The sequence below is a fragment of the Triturus cristatus genome, chromosome 2_1 (assembly GCF_964204655.1).
Source record: "Triturus cristatus chromosome 2_1, aTriCri1.1, whole genome shotgun sequence".
NCBI classification, from domain to species: Eukaryota; Metazoa; Chordata; class Amphibia; order Caudata; family Salamandridae; genus Triturus; species Triturus cristatus.
In genome coordinates this window covers 768,062,243-768,080,139 of record NC_140581.1, presented here as the reverse complement: position 1 = coordinate 768,080,139, position 17,897 = coordinate 768,062,243, and the positions used below count along the sequence as shown (strand labels likewise).

The 17,897-nt window shown below is 42.8% G+C and overlaps 1 protein-coding gene and 1 pseudogene across 1 annotated transcript in view; one reads left to right on the top strand and one right to left on the bottom strand.

The window, feature by feature from the left end:
• Positions 1–17,897, top strand: part of FBN2 (fibrillin 2) — a 969,744-nt gene that overhangs the window by 116,016 nt on the left and 835,831 nt on the right. The window contains exon 4 of the mRNA XM_085632710.1: positions 16,009–16,104. Within this exon, the coding sequence (XP_085488836.1) occupies positions 16,009–16,104 (96 nt within the window). The remainder of the gene's footprint in view (positions 1–16,008; positions 16,105–17,897) is intronic.
• On the bottom strand, positions 5,788–6,237 carry LOC146865854 (protein S100-P pseudogene; annotated as a pseudogene).

Below are 17,897 nucleotides of genomic sequence, written 5' to 3'. Positions count from 1 at the left end.
GATACTGTGGTGTCTTCCTCCTGTGTTTGTCTGCCTGTTTCTTGTAGCCTACCTTAGCCTGGTGTAAGTTGGATTCTGCAGATTTACGAGCCCTACTCAGATCTGTGAATAAATCACTGACTGCTGGAACTCCAAAATCTCCCTGGTTACTAAAGGGATTAGGATGTAACCCAGAGTTTAGATAGAAGGGAGAATAACCTGTGGAAGCATGTTTGGCATTGTTATGCGCAAATTCAGCCATCCATAGTAAATCTGGCCAGTCACCTCCCTGATCTAAGAGGAACAGACGCAAGTACTGTTCAAGCTCTTGGTTCACTCGCTCGGTCTGACCATCGGTCTCAGGGTGATAGCTAGTAGATAGTCGGACCTCCACTCCCATTCCCTTCATGAACGCCTTCCAAAAGTGTGACACAAATTGGGGTCCCCGGTCTGAAATCACTATCTTGGGAACTCCATGGACCCTTACGATGTTTTCCCTGAAAAGACGGGCTAATTCAGAAGCTGAAGGGATCCCCTTGACTGGAATGAAGTGACTCATCTTGGTGAAGGTGTCTACTATTACTAAGATGGTGTTGTAACCCTTACTCAGTGGGAGGTCTACTATTAAGTCTAATGTGACGGTGTGCCAAGGATGCGGTGGTGTGGGCAAAGGCTGTAACAACCCCTATGGAGCCTGCCTACTAGCTTTTCCCCGGGCACAGATCTCACAAGACTCTACATATTTCTTTATTTGAGAAGTCATATTAGGCCACCAGAAGTATCTCTGGACCAGATCAATGGTCTTCATAGCTCCCTTGTGGCCAGCCAACGGCTGATCATGGCAGTCTTTCAAAACTTGTTCTTGGATCTCCTTAGTAGGAAGGTATAAGGCCCCGTCTTGATAAGGCAAGGAATTAATTACTTGCCGACCCTCTTCTTGACTGGCCCACTCGGCCATCTCTGCTTCTGACATTAGCTTCCGGATTGCATCTTGATAATGGGCTTCAGAAATGGAACACACAATCTTGGATTCAGGAATTATGGGTTGCGGAGTCACAGAATGCTCGGTGTCTTCGGTTTGAATCCGGGACAAGGCATCCGCCTTCCCATTCTTGTTTCCTGGTCGATAAGTTATCACAAAGTCAAAATCTGCGAAGTATAGAGACCATCGTAGTTGACGGGGAGTTAATGTTCTTGCGGATTTTAGAAATTGAAGATTTTTGTGGTCTGTAAACACTGTAACGGTGTGTCTGGCCCCTAACAAATAATGTCTCCATTCGACAAAGGCGTCTTTCACAGCCAGCAGCTCCTTTTCAGCGATGGTGTAGTTCACTTCAGCTGAATTCAGTTTCCGAGAATGATAGGCCACTGGATGTAGTTGCCCCGTTGACTTGTGTCGTTGAGACAAAATTCCACCAATTGCTTGATCAGAAGCATCAGCTTCCACAAAGAAAGGTTCTGTAGGGTCCGCATGAAGCAGGATGGGAGCAGTGGTGAAACTCGTCTTGAGGAACTCGAAAGCATGTTCAGCCTCCACTGTCCAGTGGAACTTCACGCCTTTCTTCAGCAATCTGGTAATTGGAATGATCTTCTGCGAGAATCCCTGGATGAATCGCCGATAGAAATTAGCGAATCCTAAGAATCTCTGAATCTCTCTCACATCCTTTGGTGACGGCCAGTCGACCACCGCTTGTACCTTCTTTGCTTCCATGGTGATTCCTCCTGGAGATAACACGAAACCTAGGAATTCCACAGTTCGCACATTGAAGGCGCATTTCTCCAGTTTTACAAAAAGTTGATGCTTGCGCAATCTCTCCAAGACAGCCTTTACATGATTTGAATGTTCTCTTGGGTCAGTGGAGTATATCAAGATGTCATCCAAATAGATCACTGCGATCCGATCCACCAAATCTCCCATAATATCGTTGATGAAATGCTGGAAGGCTGCTGGAGCGTTACACAAGCCAAAAGGCATGACTTGATACTCAAACAGTCCGTACTTCGTCCTAAAAGCAGTCTTCCATTCATGGCCTTCTTTCATACGGATGAGATGATAGGCCCCTCGAAGATCCAATTTTGTGAAGATCTGAGCGTCCTTTATCTGATCTAGGAGGACCGAAATCAGAGGCAAAGGGTAGCGGTTCTTGACCGTTACCCGATTGATAGCACGATAATCGATGCAAGTTCTCAGAGACCCCTCCTTCTTCGGAATGAAAAATAGTGGCGAAGACACTGGGGACTGAGATGGTCGAATAAATCCGTTAGCCAGGTAACGATCTAGGTATTCTTTCAGATAGCAGTTCTCCGCTTCCGTTAATGCATAAACCCTACTGCAAGGTAATGCTGCCCCAGGTTCCAGATCGATGGTGCAGTCGTAGGAACGATGTGGAGGGAGTTTCTCGGCCTCCTGTTCACTGAAGACTTCTTGGAATTCTTGATACTCTGCTGGAATTTTCATGGTGTTTATTACTCCAATAGACTCTCCACTAAAAGACAGCAAGGTGGCCAAAGATGGTTCGGGAGATTCGCCCACTGAAGAGAAGCAATGGTCAGCACAATAGGCGGAATCCATCTCGATGGTTCGATCTTCCCAATCGATGGTAGGATTATGCAAGGTCAGCCAAGGAAGTCCCAAAATTATCTGAAATTGCGGGGCATCAATCAGGTTGAACTGTAAGGCCTCGCTATGACCATTGGACTGAATCAATTCCACCATTTCGGTGTGATGAGTGATCGGACCTGACGAGAGGTTAGTACCATCTACAGCCCGGACGGATTCCTTCTGCTCCTTACGCATAGCCAGGATTCCCATCTTCTTGGCAAATTTTATATCACAGAAATTGCCAGTGGCACCTGAATCGATCATTATTGCCACTCCTTGCCGCTCCTGCCTCCTAAATCTTAATTTCATCTGTAAGGTTAAATGGGGTGCCCGAGTCTGAAGGGTGTTCGAAATTTGGTGATCACTTGGAGTCTGATTTTTCTCCTTCGCCATCTGAGCGACTCCGCCTACAGATGGTTTTGGGAGTTTCCCGGATTTGGGGTCTTCGGCCTCTTCGGACACTCTCTCACAAAATGCCCAGATCCTCCACAATACATGCATAGTTTCTTCAGTCTCCTTTGATCCTTCTCTTCCTTACTCAAAGGGCCACGAACAGACCCAATCTGCATTGGTTCACTTTCTACCGTTCCACCGGTAGACTTACTGGGTTCTGTCTTCATTCGATCAAAGCGTGGATAGTTCCAGCGAAAGTCCTTCGTCTTCCTTTCACCTCTTCTCTCTGCGCTGCGGAAATCGATTTCAAGAACTAAATCCACCAGCTCCGAGAATTCGATAGGTCGCTTTGGAATCTGTGCTAAGGTATCTTTGATGTCATCACGTAGGCCTCGATAAAACAGAGCTGATCTCTTCTCCTCTGGCCAATTGGTCTCCACCAATAGTTTATTGAACTGAGTTAAGTAAGAGATAAGATCCTTATTACCTTGACGCAGTTCTAAAAGTTCATTATCTGTAGCCTGAGATACTCGACGTCTGTCAAAGATTCTGAGGAATTCTGTCTTGAACTGTTCTAAATTATATAAAAAAGGATCGTCCCGAGATACTAATGGCATGGCCCAATTTGCAGCATCCCCTCCCAAATAGGACAAAATAAAAGCCACTCGTGATTGAGCATCTGGGAATAAATTGGCACGACACATAAAATGTAAGGAACATTGGGTGAGAAAGAGCTGCGCCTTCTGAGGGTCTCCACAATATCTTTCGGGGGGGGCCAAAGGAATGATGGGGGACACGGAGTGTACAACCTGAGCTACAGTGCGTGGGTCTTGTTTTGTTTGTGCGTCACTAGGAAAGGTTTGAGCGGAGGTTCCCCCTGAGGATATCTCACTAACTCTCTGGGACAATAACAGTGTCTCCTGTCTTGAAGCCATAACCTCCTGCCTTAAACTCTTATTTTCATCACTTAGGGTGCCTAATTCCCTCTGAATCCCCTCCAACATATCCCCTAAGGCCTTTAAACTGAAACCCTCTGCCATTCTGCCCAGGTGAAGGAAACTCGTGGGCACTTCAATCTGTCAGGAAGGCCAAACGGAAACTCTCCACGGAGGCAGAATGAAGATAAGTTCCCAATGCCCTCCTCCCAGAGCTCACTGCGTTAATTCAGCTGCTCCAGGCAGGGGGAAAGGGGAGTTGGACAGAGAAAGAGACACTCGAGCTGGCCTGGCTCCCTCCTCAATCTTCAACAGGATTTCAGGGAGACCTAATGCACAGAAGGAGACAGAATGCCTTTCAATACCTTTTCTAGCCTACTTAACAATTCTTGTTCACCGCTCTCTCTCTCTCACTATCTGAGCCTTTCTCCTACCAGATCTTTTGCTTGAGTATTGCCTCTCTTTATATTGTTCGATGTTGTTCTGGTTCACGGCTTTCTATTAACCTGTATATGCACAGAAATACACTGGGTTACTCTCCACTCACTTCCTTCAGAATTCCACTATAACATTACTCTTCTACTCTTTCTTACCAGTCTATGATCTTAGCAGATATGACAATTCGTAACCGCAGTTCTGAGAACCTGTAGTTCTTTCATCCACTACCAGTCTTTGCTGCTTGGAAGGATGGTTGCAGAGAAGTCTCAAGTCTCCCTTGCTCTCTAGGAAACGCGCAAAAAGGGACAGGGAAGGATAGACAGGAGGAAGGGAAAGTTCAAGGAAAAGCGCTGAGGGCGGGATGGGGAGACAGAGCTTGAGACGAAGCAGAGTTCTGCTGAATGGAGAATGAACTGGACACCAGTCTCTCTGAATCTGCTACTTGAGATACTGAATGAACACTCTCACCGTAACTGCTGCCAGTCTCCAGGCGGACTCCTTACTCTACGGTAAGCCTACCGGAGGACGAGATACCCTGGATATTCTGAAGTCACTCTGGAACTCTGATATCTCTTCTTATCACTTCCGCGGCTCAGGTTCAGTTCTCCAACTGACTAAGATTATTTCTCTCTCAGGCTTTGAGTCTACAATCCTCTCTGAGATGTGTCTCCATCCACTGACTAAAGTCCTGTGGAGACAAATTGATTTCCTCGTACCAAGAGTTCTTTTGTGAGGAGCGTGAACTAAAGCTCCCTCACACGACTATGGTCAAATTGAAGTGCGCAGCAAGGCGCGCTTCGTGAGGAGACGAAATCTCGTGATCCCGCGAGACTTCAAACGTAATGGGCTAGTCAGGAAAACTCGGTGGCCATCTTTGAACGAAGTCCAAAGCTCTAAATACTTGTCCATAAATTGCAGAGGGAGGGCTTAACCCAAACTCGATGCAGTCCTAACGAACTGCGCGGCGTGATTGTAGCATTCAGCCCCATCCTGACATTTATCTTCATTTCATCTGGAGCACATTGCGAGATTTCCGGTTTCTATGAGAAAAATACTTGACTTTAAATGTTGCTGACCCCACCCGTGAGAATATAACTTCAGGAAGACAGAAGGAGAAGGCACACATAATGGTATGGGACAATGCCAGATATCTGGTGTAGATATCACTGCCAACGGCAGGTTGTCTGATAGCTAGTGTGAGAGCAGAGTGCTGTTTTCTTTTATCTCTATGACCACTGAGTTTGTAGAAATGAAAGCCGGACAACTACGCTAGTTCAGGCAGGCTCGGACTGACTTGGAGTACAATTGGAGCCACCCTAAAGCTGGCACTTAATCTAAATACCCCCAGAAGGTTGAAAAGTGAGTGGTGGCCTGCTCATTTTTTTTTTACTGGGGGCCAATTTTGCAGCACTGATGCACAATCGGCCCCTAGTAACAAAATCAGCCACCCCCCGTAATAAAATCGCCCCCCCACTCTTCCAGCCCTCTGGGGAATCGCCCGATACCTGGTACTGCCAGTCTGGGCCTGTTGTCGTGCCCTATACTGATTGATCTCTGGCTACCCATCGGGCACAATTTGTGATTCTTAATTTTTATTGAACTGAGAAAAATTGGTTTAGACCATGATTCACATTCCTCTATTGGCATACTCAGAAATGCTAAAAATATAGCAAACTCTTTGAAGGAAACCTTCTTGTCGCCATCCAAGTCCATCATTTTCATTACCTCTTTTGCCATATCCTCGTCTTTCCCAGAGGCAGATAGACTTGGGAACTCTTCCTTCAGAAGCTTGCTTAACTCCTCCTGGTTCAGCTCTCCAGTCTTACCATCAGCTCCAGAACATTTCTTGAATGTCTGAATCATAGCCCCACACAGCTGTTCCAGTGGCATCTTGACTGTTTTGATCGAATTCGGGTCCTGGGATATCCGTTGCTCCTCGAGGATCACGAGCGGATCCAAACGACATCAAGGGCAGCGGCAATTTACACCTTACTCAACCTCCTTATCCCCTCTGGGCAACCAGTAAACACTGTATTCCTCAGTTTACTCTTGATCTTTCCAAAAAGAGCAATTATATGTGCCCCATTAATAACACACATTGGAGGAACCAACCAAACTCCCTCAAATAAGAGTTCGCCTTCAAGCCACAACGAATCCAAAATTCAAGTTTTCACTTCTTTGCCTCTCAGCTGCCTGTGGTTCACTTACACACTCTTTTCAAATAATTATATAACGCCATCTCTCCTCTCCATTGTTCCTTGGATACTACTTATTTGTAGGTAAAACCCCCCCAAAAAAATGTCTTCTTCATTTATTTCGGGGGCTGCCTAAGAGTTTCTCAAGGGTGAAACTGAAAGGTATGTGAGCTGACTCAATGTGACATCTTATGTTTAAGTATCAGCCTAGTTCTTAAATTGTTTGAAACACAGGAAATTAAACAAAACAGAGAGAGTGCCAGTGCTGCACTATACTTACAAAAGAGTTTTAACCATGAACTGAAATAAACAAGTTCACTTTTGACCACTTTTTGGTTGATTTTAATCAAAATTATTTTAATGCAATAAATTCTCTTATTATTTTGCACGGTTTCATTGAAGTAATTAAAGCATTTCACAAATAATCCAACAATACAACGTTAATATTTACATTACATTAACACATATAAATGACACCACCACTAGTGTACCTCAATCACTCAGACAGCAACACTCAAAATTCACAAACATACTAACTATACACCATAAACCAAACGATTTACACTTGTATGTACAGAATACATAAGGCCATCAGCAGATAACACTTGCAGTACTTCTAATAGCTTATTTTTAGTTGTTTAGCAGATGATTGGCCAAAGGCGAAGATAGGTCTACGCGTTTCGAATCCCTTCACCGGGGATTCTCATCAGGACCAACACTCTCTGGGGACAAAAACGGACACAACACTGAATTAGACCAATTGGCCCCTCAAAAATCTAAAAATTAACCGTCCACCTTATTTGGGAACCTTACCTACAACTTGAAAGTACGCAACCCAGGCTTTAAATATGGAACATGAGTCCTACAGGATCCCTGTGGACAGCAAAAAGGATAAGGTTGAGAGAGAAAAAGGAAAAGCAATAGAAAGTCTAGGCTGCTGCCTAACGGCTTCAAGGTGCAGTTGTCTAATAATCGAAATCTTACTTGTCAGGAAAAAATGTCTCACAAGCATGTTTAAATCCTTACTCCTCCTGGTAGGAGTCGACTGTGCTCCCGATTATCTTAAAGCGGCGTGCTGTTTGTATCAATCCCTCTACGGCTGTATCCTAAGAGCGGATGACAAACGAAGGCATGAGACCTCGGGTGTTTAAACTATTTCAACAATCTCGGTTACTCTCAAACACGCTAACCTTAACGATCTGTGAGCCGTATTTACCTCTTCACCAGTTTATTCCAACGCCTACGGAGCCATCGCGAACCGTGCAACCAACGCCATAGTCGAATACTTAGACGAGGAAGTGGTAACCATTTTGTTCACCCGTGTCGCCACCCAGATTGGTGGGCGGAGTACTGGGGCATTCTGGGATCTGTAGTTGCAGCAGTATATTTAGACCGGTTTGTGTCCCTTAAATCGACGTTTCACCACGGAAAAAGGCAGAATACTTCCTAGGACCTGCAGCGGTAGATGTGATTATATCTATTTTGTATCACACATAAATGCCCGTGATGTATCCAGAGGCCCGTCATGTTGGCCAATCAGAGTCAAGGGGGATTAGAGAGGATGTAGTATAATGAAAATGTGTACGTTGAACAACACAACTTTATTGTGCAATATATGTAAACACTACAATATGCGTAACGATGTAAGGCAATTGTGTGGAGACGACAATATATAGCTGTTCAACAATCATTATATTTAGTATGAATCGAACTGATGGACAAATCCTTGTCGCGTACATAGTTTGGGCTGCATAGAATTGATTGCATACACAGGGCTCAGAAAGATCTCAACTGTAGATTACTGCGAGTCGCCTACACTATAATTGACCCGACAACAGTCCCAGAATGACGGGGCAAAAGTCTCCAAGAGTGATGGGAGGTATGCTAGAAAGTATATTGTCAACAAGTGCCCTACATTTCATAATCCGCACGACCGCAGTCACTGTATATGTTTGATTCAGCACCGTATTGGATGCCAGGAGACAGAGCCGTGGTCACTTTATGCAGCTTGAGAGTGTCCATATGAACATTTTAAGAGGTTCACAGATTAAAGATCTCGGATAATTCGTTCAAGCCATCCACTGACGTGTTAAACTTGATAATGAGCATGGCCTCTCTTTTAACCAGTTTGGCGTCCAAGTCACCTCCTCGGATATCTTGTGTGACTTTTGAGATCACAGTCCATCTCACATCTTTTTCTGTGTGGTTGTTAAGATGCCAGTGATTAACCAGCGGGGCATTAGGCACATTCTTGCGTATCCTTGATTTATGTTGTTGAATTCTTAGCCTTATCTCCTGATTTGTTTTCCCGATATATAGCTTGTCGCATGGACAAAGAATTCCGTATGCTACATATTTTGTTTTACAGTTTGAAAAGGTGTTATGTTTCCAATGAATTCCCCTGTGGGTGAAATGGTTGCCTTCCATGGTAGAATCGCAACATACACATGTCCCACATTTATGATGGCCTTGAATTGGAGGCAGGCTTAGGAAACTTCTTATGTTCAGACTTTTAGTTTTTGGAAGTGCAGCTCGCACTAACTGGTTGGCAATGCTCTTGTCTTTTTTAAAAAGCAAATAACGGAGGTTCTTTGAGTGAGACATCAAGATTTTTGACCAGATGCCAATTTTGGGAAATGATCTTTTTTAGCCAATTCGATGTGGGACTGTATGTGGATACACACACAATCCTGTTCGTTTTAGATTTATCTTTTCTTTCCAGAAGTGCTTCACGTGGGGTCCACCAGGCTCGTTTGATGGCTTTCTTCAATAGTTTTTTGGGATAGCCCCTGGATAGTAGGTTGGTTTTCAAATTTTCAGCATGAGACAAATATTCATCCTTGAATGTGCAGTTCCGACGGATTCGCAAAAATTGGCCATACGGCAGATTGTCCCTTAAACTGCGTGGGTGGTTGCTTGAGTAATGTAGTGCTTTATTCCTATCCGTTTTTTTCTTATATAGTGTGGTAACTAGGCAGCCATTGATTGGATAGATCTCAACGTCCAGAAAAGGCATTTTAAGTTTGGAATAGTTCAGGCTGAATTTTATATCTGGTGTTCTGTTGTTTAGCCAGTGAACAAACTCTTGTAGTTGGTTTTCATCTCCAGTCCAAGTTAAGAAGACATCGTCAATGTATCTGACCCAGTTCCCGATGTAAATTGAGAAGGGGTTGTTATTATATACGAATCGGTCCTCGTATTTGGACATAAAAAGGACTGCCAGCTCTGGGGCGAAAGGACACCCCATTGCGACGCCTTTAATTTGGAGGAAGAAGTCTTCTTTGAAACAAAAGTAGTTATTTTTTAAGGCAAATGTGGCTAGTTCCATAATGAATTGCGTCGGAACCTTTTCAGGTTTAGGTCTGCTATTAAGAAATGACTCCAAAACGGCCAAACCTTCATCTTGAGGGATCTCCGTATAAAGTGAAGTCACGTCTAACGTAGCAAGGAAATGTACGTTTTCTTCTAATTCCATTGTGTTTAGTTTAGTTAAAAAGTCCGTGGTATCTTGTAGGAACGATTTAACCTCTTGCATAGAAGACAAAGAAGACTTCTTCCTCCAAATTAAAGGCGTCGCAATGGGGTGTCCTTTCGCCCCAGAGCTGGCAGTCCTTTTTATGTCCAAATACGAGGACCGATTCGTATATAATAACAACCCCTTCTCAATTTACATCGGGAACTGGGTCAGATACATTGACGATGTCTTCTTAACTTGGACTGGAGATGAAAACCAACTACAAGAGTTTGTTCACTGGCTAAACAACAGAACACCAGATATAAAATTCAGCCTGAACTATTCCAAACTTAAAATGCCTTTTCTGGACGTTGAGATCTATCCAATCAATGGCTGCCTAGTTACCACACTATATAAGAAAAAAACGGATAGGAATAAAGCACTACATTACTCAAGCAACCACCCACGCAGTTTAAGGGACAATCTGCCGTATGGCCAATTTTTGCGAATCCGTCGGAACTGCACATTCAAGGATGAATATTTATCTCATGCTGAAAATTTGAAAACCAACCTACTATCCAGGGGCTATCCCAAAAAACTATTGAAGAAAGCCATCAAACGAGCCTGGTGGACCCCACGTGAAGCACTTCTGGAAAGAAAAGATAAATCTAAAACGAACAGGATTGTGTGTGTATCCACATACAGTCCCACATCGAATTGGCTAAAAAAGATCATTTCCCAAAATTGGCATCTGGTCAAAAATCTTGATGTCTCACTCAAAGAACCTCCGTTATTTGCTTTTAAAAAAGACAAGAGCATTGCCAACCAGTTAGTGCGAGCTGCACTTCCAAAAACTAAAAGTCCGAACATAAGAAGTTTCCTAAGCCTGCCTCCAATTCAAGGCCATCATAAATTTGGGACATGTGTATGTTGCGATTCTACCATGGAAGGCAACCATTTCACCCACAGGGGAATTCATTGGAAACATAACACCTTTTCAAACTGTAAAACAAAATATGTAGCATACGGAATTCTTTGTCCATGCGACAAGCTATATATCGGGAAAACAAATCAGGAGATAAGGCTAAGAATTCAACAACATAAATCAAGGATACGCAAGAATGTGCCTAATGCCCCGCTGGTTAATCATTGGCATCTTAACAACCACACAGAAAAAGATGTGAGATGGACTGTGATCTCAAAAGTCACACAAGATATCCGAGGAGGTGACTTGGACGCCAAACTGGTTAAAAGAGAGGCCATGCTCATTATCAAGTTTAACACGTCAGTGGATGGCTTGAACGAATTATCCGAGATCTTTAATCTGTGAACCTCTTAAAATGTTCATATGGACACTCTCAAGCTGCATAAAGTGACCACGGCTCTGTCTCCTGGCATCCAATACGGTGCTGAATCAAACATATACAGTGACTGCGGTCGTGCGGATTATGAAATGTAGGGCGCTTGTTGACAATATACTTTCTACCATACCTCCCATCACTCTTGGAGACTTTTGCCCCGTCATTCTGGGACTGTTGTCGGGTCAATTCTAGTGTAGGCGACTCGCAGTAATCTACAGTTGAGATCTTTCTGAGCCCTGTGTATGCAATCAATTCTATGCAGCCCAAACTATGTACGCGACAAGGATTTGTCCATCAGTTCGATTCATACTAAATATAATGATTGTTGAACAGCTATATATTGTCGTCTCCACACAATTGCTTTACATCGTTACGCATATTGTAGTGTTTACATATATTGCACAATAAAGTTGTGTTGTTCAACGTACACATTTTCATTATACTACATCCTCCCTAATCCCCCTTGACTCTGATTGGCCAACATGACGGGCCTCTGGATACATCACAGGCATTTATGTGTGATACAAAATAGATATAATCACATCTACCGCTGCAGGTCCTAGGAAGTATTCTGCCTTTTTCCGTGGTGAAACGTCGATTTAAGGGACACAAACCGGTCTAAATATACTGCTGCAACTACAGAACCCAGAATGCCCCAGTACTCCGCCCACCAATCTGGGTGGCGACACGGGTGAACAAAATGGTTACCACTTCCTCGTCTAAGTATTCGACTATGGCGTTGGTTGCACGGTTCGCGATGGCTCCGTAGGCGTTGGAATAAACTGGTGAAGAGGTAAATACGGCTCACAGATCGTTAAGGTTAGCGTGTTTGAGAGTAACCGAGATTGTTGAAATAGTTTAAACACCCGAGGTCTCATGCCTTCGTTTGTCATCCGCTCTTAGGATACAGCCGTAGAGGGATTGATACAAACAGCACGCCGCTTTAAGATAATCGGGAGCACAGTCGACTCCTACCAGGAGGAGTAAGGATTTAAACGTGCTTGTGAGACATTTTTTCCTGACAAGTAAGATTTCGATTATTAGACAACTGCACCTTGAAGCCGTTAGGCATCAGCCTAGACTTTCTATTGCTTTTCCTTTTTCTCTCTCAACCTTATCCTTTTTGCTGTCCACAGGGATCCTGTAGGACTCATGTTCCATATTTAAAGCCTGGGTTGCGTACTTTCAAGTTGTAGGTAAGGTTCCCAAATAAGGTGGACGGTTAATTTTTAGATTTTTGAGGGGCCAATTGGTCTAATTCAGTGTTGTGTCCGTTTTTGTCCCCAGAGAGTGTTGGTCCTGATGAGAATCCCCGGTGAAGGGATTCGAAACGCGTAGACCTATCTTCGCCTTTGGCCAATCATCTGCTAAACAACTAAAAATAAGCTATTAGAAGTACTGCAAGTGTTATCTGCTGATGGCCTTATGTATTCTGTACATACAAGTGTAAATCGTTTGGTTTATGGTGTATAGTTAGTATGTTTGTGAATTTTGAGTGTTGTTGTCTGAGTGATTGAGGTACGCTAGTGGTAGTGTCATTTATATGTGTTAATGTAATGTAAATATTAACGTATTGTTTGATTATTTGTGAAATGCTTTAATTACTTCAATGAAACCGTGCAAAATAATAAGAGAATTTATTGCATTAAAATAATTTTGATTAAAATCAACCAAAAAGTGGTCAAAAGTGAACTTGTTTAATTCAGTTCATGGTTAAAACTCTTTTGTAAGTATAGTGCAGCACTGGCACTCTCTCTGTTTTGTTTAATTTACATGACTTGGCCTTGCTGCCATTGAGTCAAAACCCAAGCTTGTTTTGCTAGTTGAAACACAGGAAAGCATATGGCATTATTGTAGAGTGGTGACCCAGACTTGAAATTATAGCTCCAAACCATTATTTGTCGTGTGAGATAAGGCTCTCCAACTCCCATCCCCTTTCCCATGTGCAACACTAAAATTCCTCTCAACAAGGACATATGATCATCTTATATAGTAATGCACTTATTTAAGTTAAAAAGTAAAGCTATGACCTTCAGCCAATCGTCCACCTGCCAGCAATATAACCTAGAATAAGCCATCTGCACAATCGAGTAAAGAAGCGCGAGAATTCCAGCCAAGGAGGCTCTGAATGCACTATCACAATGGCTCAGAACTAACTACACATTTGAGAGTTTAATGATCCCACACACATCTGAGATAATCTGACAGCTTTGGCCATCAATGGGGCTGATTTGCACCCGCAGGTTCGGCAAATGTGCTCAGATGGACTTGTAATGAGAGTAAATCCACGTTTGTGATTCACTAAATGTACGATTTCAGTAGTAAAAAGAATTCATCACACATTATTTTTAGCATCAGTAAATCTGTCAGGACGGGTAGTGGGCATTCAGCCACTGTGCATGCCAAAAAGCCTCTGTGAAGACCTTGAAATGTACTTGCTTGTGGGTATTCTCAGACTTATCAAACAGTGCATTCACAATCTGGAAACTATCGAATACTTACTACTGCCAAGAGCAGTAGTAAATCCATTTCAACGCAGATAGGAATGAGAAGGAGACACAACATTGATGGGCGTATAGGAGTTCTCATGGGGATTTTTTTTGGCTGAAGAGAAAGTAATTAAATATTACAAAGTGTTAGCGCACTCATGCAAGATATGGTCATATGCGTGAGTGCACACTGTGTACATGTATGCATGTGAAATCACCTGTGGCTGGGGTAACTCCCCAGACATACATCTGAAATGTATGTGGATTTAAACAAAAATATAACATTTAGCCAAAAGGAGTATGAAACCTTTGCCCTCAAATTTCTGATACTTTTGGGGCCCCAGACATAGTGGTTTCATATTGTAGAGGAAATATGTGGTATTTATAGGAACAAATACAAAGAAATGTGTTAATGTTGCCATCTTGGGGTTCAGGTGGCATTATAAAGCTGAAGGCCAAAGTCTGAGTGGTTTGTACATGTCACCAGAGCTCCAATATGTCAACATAGGACCATATTACACTTTATCTTTGATGTATTTTTTATGGTACATGTTTATTTTGAAGTATCTAACGTAATAAATATTTTTGAAACATCGGACTCTTTGTTTAAAATGTCAAGTGAAACATGGGCCACACTGTTTGTCTTAAGTAAGAAGAGAACAATTATGTAATTAATAATATCGAATAACAGAAACAAAACATGGTATCTGTAGGATGGACAGATTGTTGAGGCTATTCTTTTCAAGGTGCAACTAACAGTGGCCACTGACTGAAGTTAGAATGCTTAGATTTTGTTTAGCTTTCATGAATAGAGTGTTAAGCAATGGCCAAAGCCACTGGAATAATGTGATCCTGTGTGCGTGGCATTTATTGAATAATATGAATTTACCACGCTTGCACATGTTTTGCCAAACAATTTGCAGATTTCAACACATATTCTTAGCTCAAACAGAACGAAATAACACTGCCAGACTATGCGCTGCAAAATTCTGTATACTTTGCTTTTTCTTGCTGCATAAAGTTAATCTTTCTTCATAATTTCCATTGCCACAATCCTATTGACCCTGACAATGGTCAAGTTCTGCAGAGAGGCTTGGGTTTTGCCGATATAATGATGAAACCCATATTTCATAGGCGACTGTGACAAATGTATCATATTCTACGGCTTCCTGTGAAATACGGGTTTATAGGACCTGTGAAATGTGGAAAGGATACATGATTAACAGCAAGCAGTCTGTATAAAAAACATGTTCAGTATCAACAAAATATAGCTAGGTAAGAATATGAACCATTATTATATAAAGTGTGTCAAGCCTGCGATCAGTGACCTGAGGTAGCAATCCAAGCAATGTCAGCAAAGGGCAGTGGGCACAACAGGACATCAGGTACTAAAGACTGAAGAATGGTAGAACAGGGACCAGGGAAGATTGGGGGCTGATAATTATCAAGTTTTTGGGAGAGTTAAGAAAGTTAAATTAGTAGGAGGAGCCAGAACAGATTTCTTGAATCTATGCCAATGGTAATTAGTTGGCGAGGTGGAGGAGACAACAGAGGAGACTTCAGAGCACAGAAAACAAATTAGAGCAAAGGGGGATCTACGGTTGGGAGAGAGCAATATGAGGCTGTCAAGAGCAATAGCATATAGGTATAGGACAATTAGTAAATAGTGGTGCCATGGACAATAAACACAACCATTGCACAAGCAGTAGAGAGAAAGAGCAACACAAGGAGGAAGGAGCTAATGCAGGAGGCGCTTTCTGGTGCAAATGTACCTCGAGGAGCAAGTTCTTATGGATGTTCCAAATTCTGGGCGCATTGCCAGAGAAGGATCTGGGAAACATGTGCGTCTTCTTGGAGTGCAGAGTGGATATATATCCCTTAACTTTGCAACAAAGAGAATGAGATCCTACTGAAAAGGAGAGACGGTGTGTGAGATATTTAGAGCTTGGAGGTTCAGGCCTGTAAAAGTTAGGCACTCAGCATAGTGTGATTCAGTTGGGATCAATTTGTGGTAAGCAAGTGCAGGGGTGATATGTTCAAGCTTTTTGTGTAAGTGTTGATTGGAGGCTTGTAGCACTGCTTGGAGGAAGAACACATCAGAATGCTGGAGTGGTTTCCAATTATTATCTGCTTTATTTGAAATTATTTTTTCTCTCTTGCAGTACAACAATGCAACATCCGATGCATGAACGGTGGGACTTGCATGGAAGATCAGTGTCAGTGCCAGAAAGGCTACGTGGGAACACACTGCGGACAACGTAAGGCCGGATTGTTAACTTTTAGGGTATCTCACCCCTAACTTGTCGTTAAATCAACCTAATGAATATACCCTTCTGCCTGCAGAGAACTTAGGTCTTCTTCTGTCTGTAGTTTTGTGAGAAAAAGATTCTACCCTGTTATCTTGCATTTGTGCACATTGACTTGTGCTATTTAACAATAATCAAATATCAATAAAAAGATATATTTAACGAGCACCGGGAAAATTGCAAGGAAATTACTTGACAGACAATCAATGCAGTAATGAAAATATCCTCATGAAGTATAAACATGTAAGCTGAAGAGAACACTTTACGGCATCTGAATCAGACATAGATTACTGTATATAGATCCTTTCTCAATAAATAACATAGGCAAGTTATAATATAATTAAACCACTGTACCTGTACTAAAAGTCATCCTTTGTTAATATAACCTGTGCCATTTTTTAATGCTACCTGCACAATGCGAGGGCTGCCAGTCTTCAACTTAGTGGCGACCACTGACCACACGCTTAGCCCAATGATAAAGCTTGCCACCTATTGGTGGGTGAGGGCTCTTGCTCCTGTGCCTGACCTCTATTTGGACCTTTCTCAGAACTGCACACCAGGAGGGATTTTTCGGAATATACTTACTTTTAATGGCTTACTGGATTACACGTTTTTAATCATACTTATAAATGAATGCAGTTGCAAAAAAAACAAATGTATGCTATGCTTCCCGTTACTGCAAAAATATAAAACCGCAATATATTGCAGCCTACATAAAATGGAAAAATATTTAAAAGATGTTTAGCTTCTTCACTTATATTTCATTCTTCACGCTTCTGTCCAGTCAATCGACACCGTTGCAGGGCTTAGCAGGAGGAGGTGCGGCTTTGGGTGGATGTTTGGTGGCTCTCTGCTGGCCTCTACTTTGGGGGTGTGACGTATTGGTGCCAGTGATTCTGGATTTTGCATCCTCCCCCATAGCTGATGGTGTGAGGGCTGCAGCTTGATTTATAGCTGGAAGGTGAGGTGGCCTAGTCTTGCCTGGGGAGCCACCCAAGTCTTCAAATGCCTTACACGCATGTCTTTTTGCATGTTGATGTGCCTCGATGGAGTACTTGATACAAGTGGCATTGCAAGGGTGTCATTGACCCTAATGTAAACAAAGATATTGAGCTCCACACACCATGCTTCTGTGGGAATTATGATAATATTTGGCGTTCTTTGCCCTCCCTCCCCACTACAGGGCCACAGTCCCACTAAAATTGCTGAATTGTTGCTTACCATGCCCTGGCCAGATGTTGACAGCGGCAATGTCATGGGAGCTCTGCTTGACTGGCTGTCTCACATTCTGCTTCCCTTCCTCATTTTTCAGATATTGGGGAATCATTTTTGGATTCAGCCTATTACCTTTTACTATTATTTCACCAGGTGCTATGAAAGCACGGTGTCCTTTCTGGGGTCAGCAGCTGATCACTATCCTCTGCATGTGATGAAATAGGGGCTTTTTATGGCTTGCAAGTAGGGCTGTTTTATGTTCTTTCTCCTTGTTTAATATTTGTGCCCGCTAAATGGCATTTGGTATTATGTGTTTCCTTGTGCGTCAGCTGTGCGTCTGTCCGTGCGCATTGCTCGTGTCCTTGTGGCTCAGGTCACCGACTGTCATTCTCAAGTTGACCAACTGTCACCATAGTGGATTCACATACCCTGTCTGGAAAATGAGTATTAAAGTGGAACTGTGAAATTATTGATCAGTAGGTCACAGGAATGAAGGTAACATACAGTTGTCTTTCAATGCTTTCTGTTGC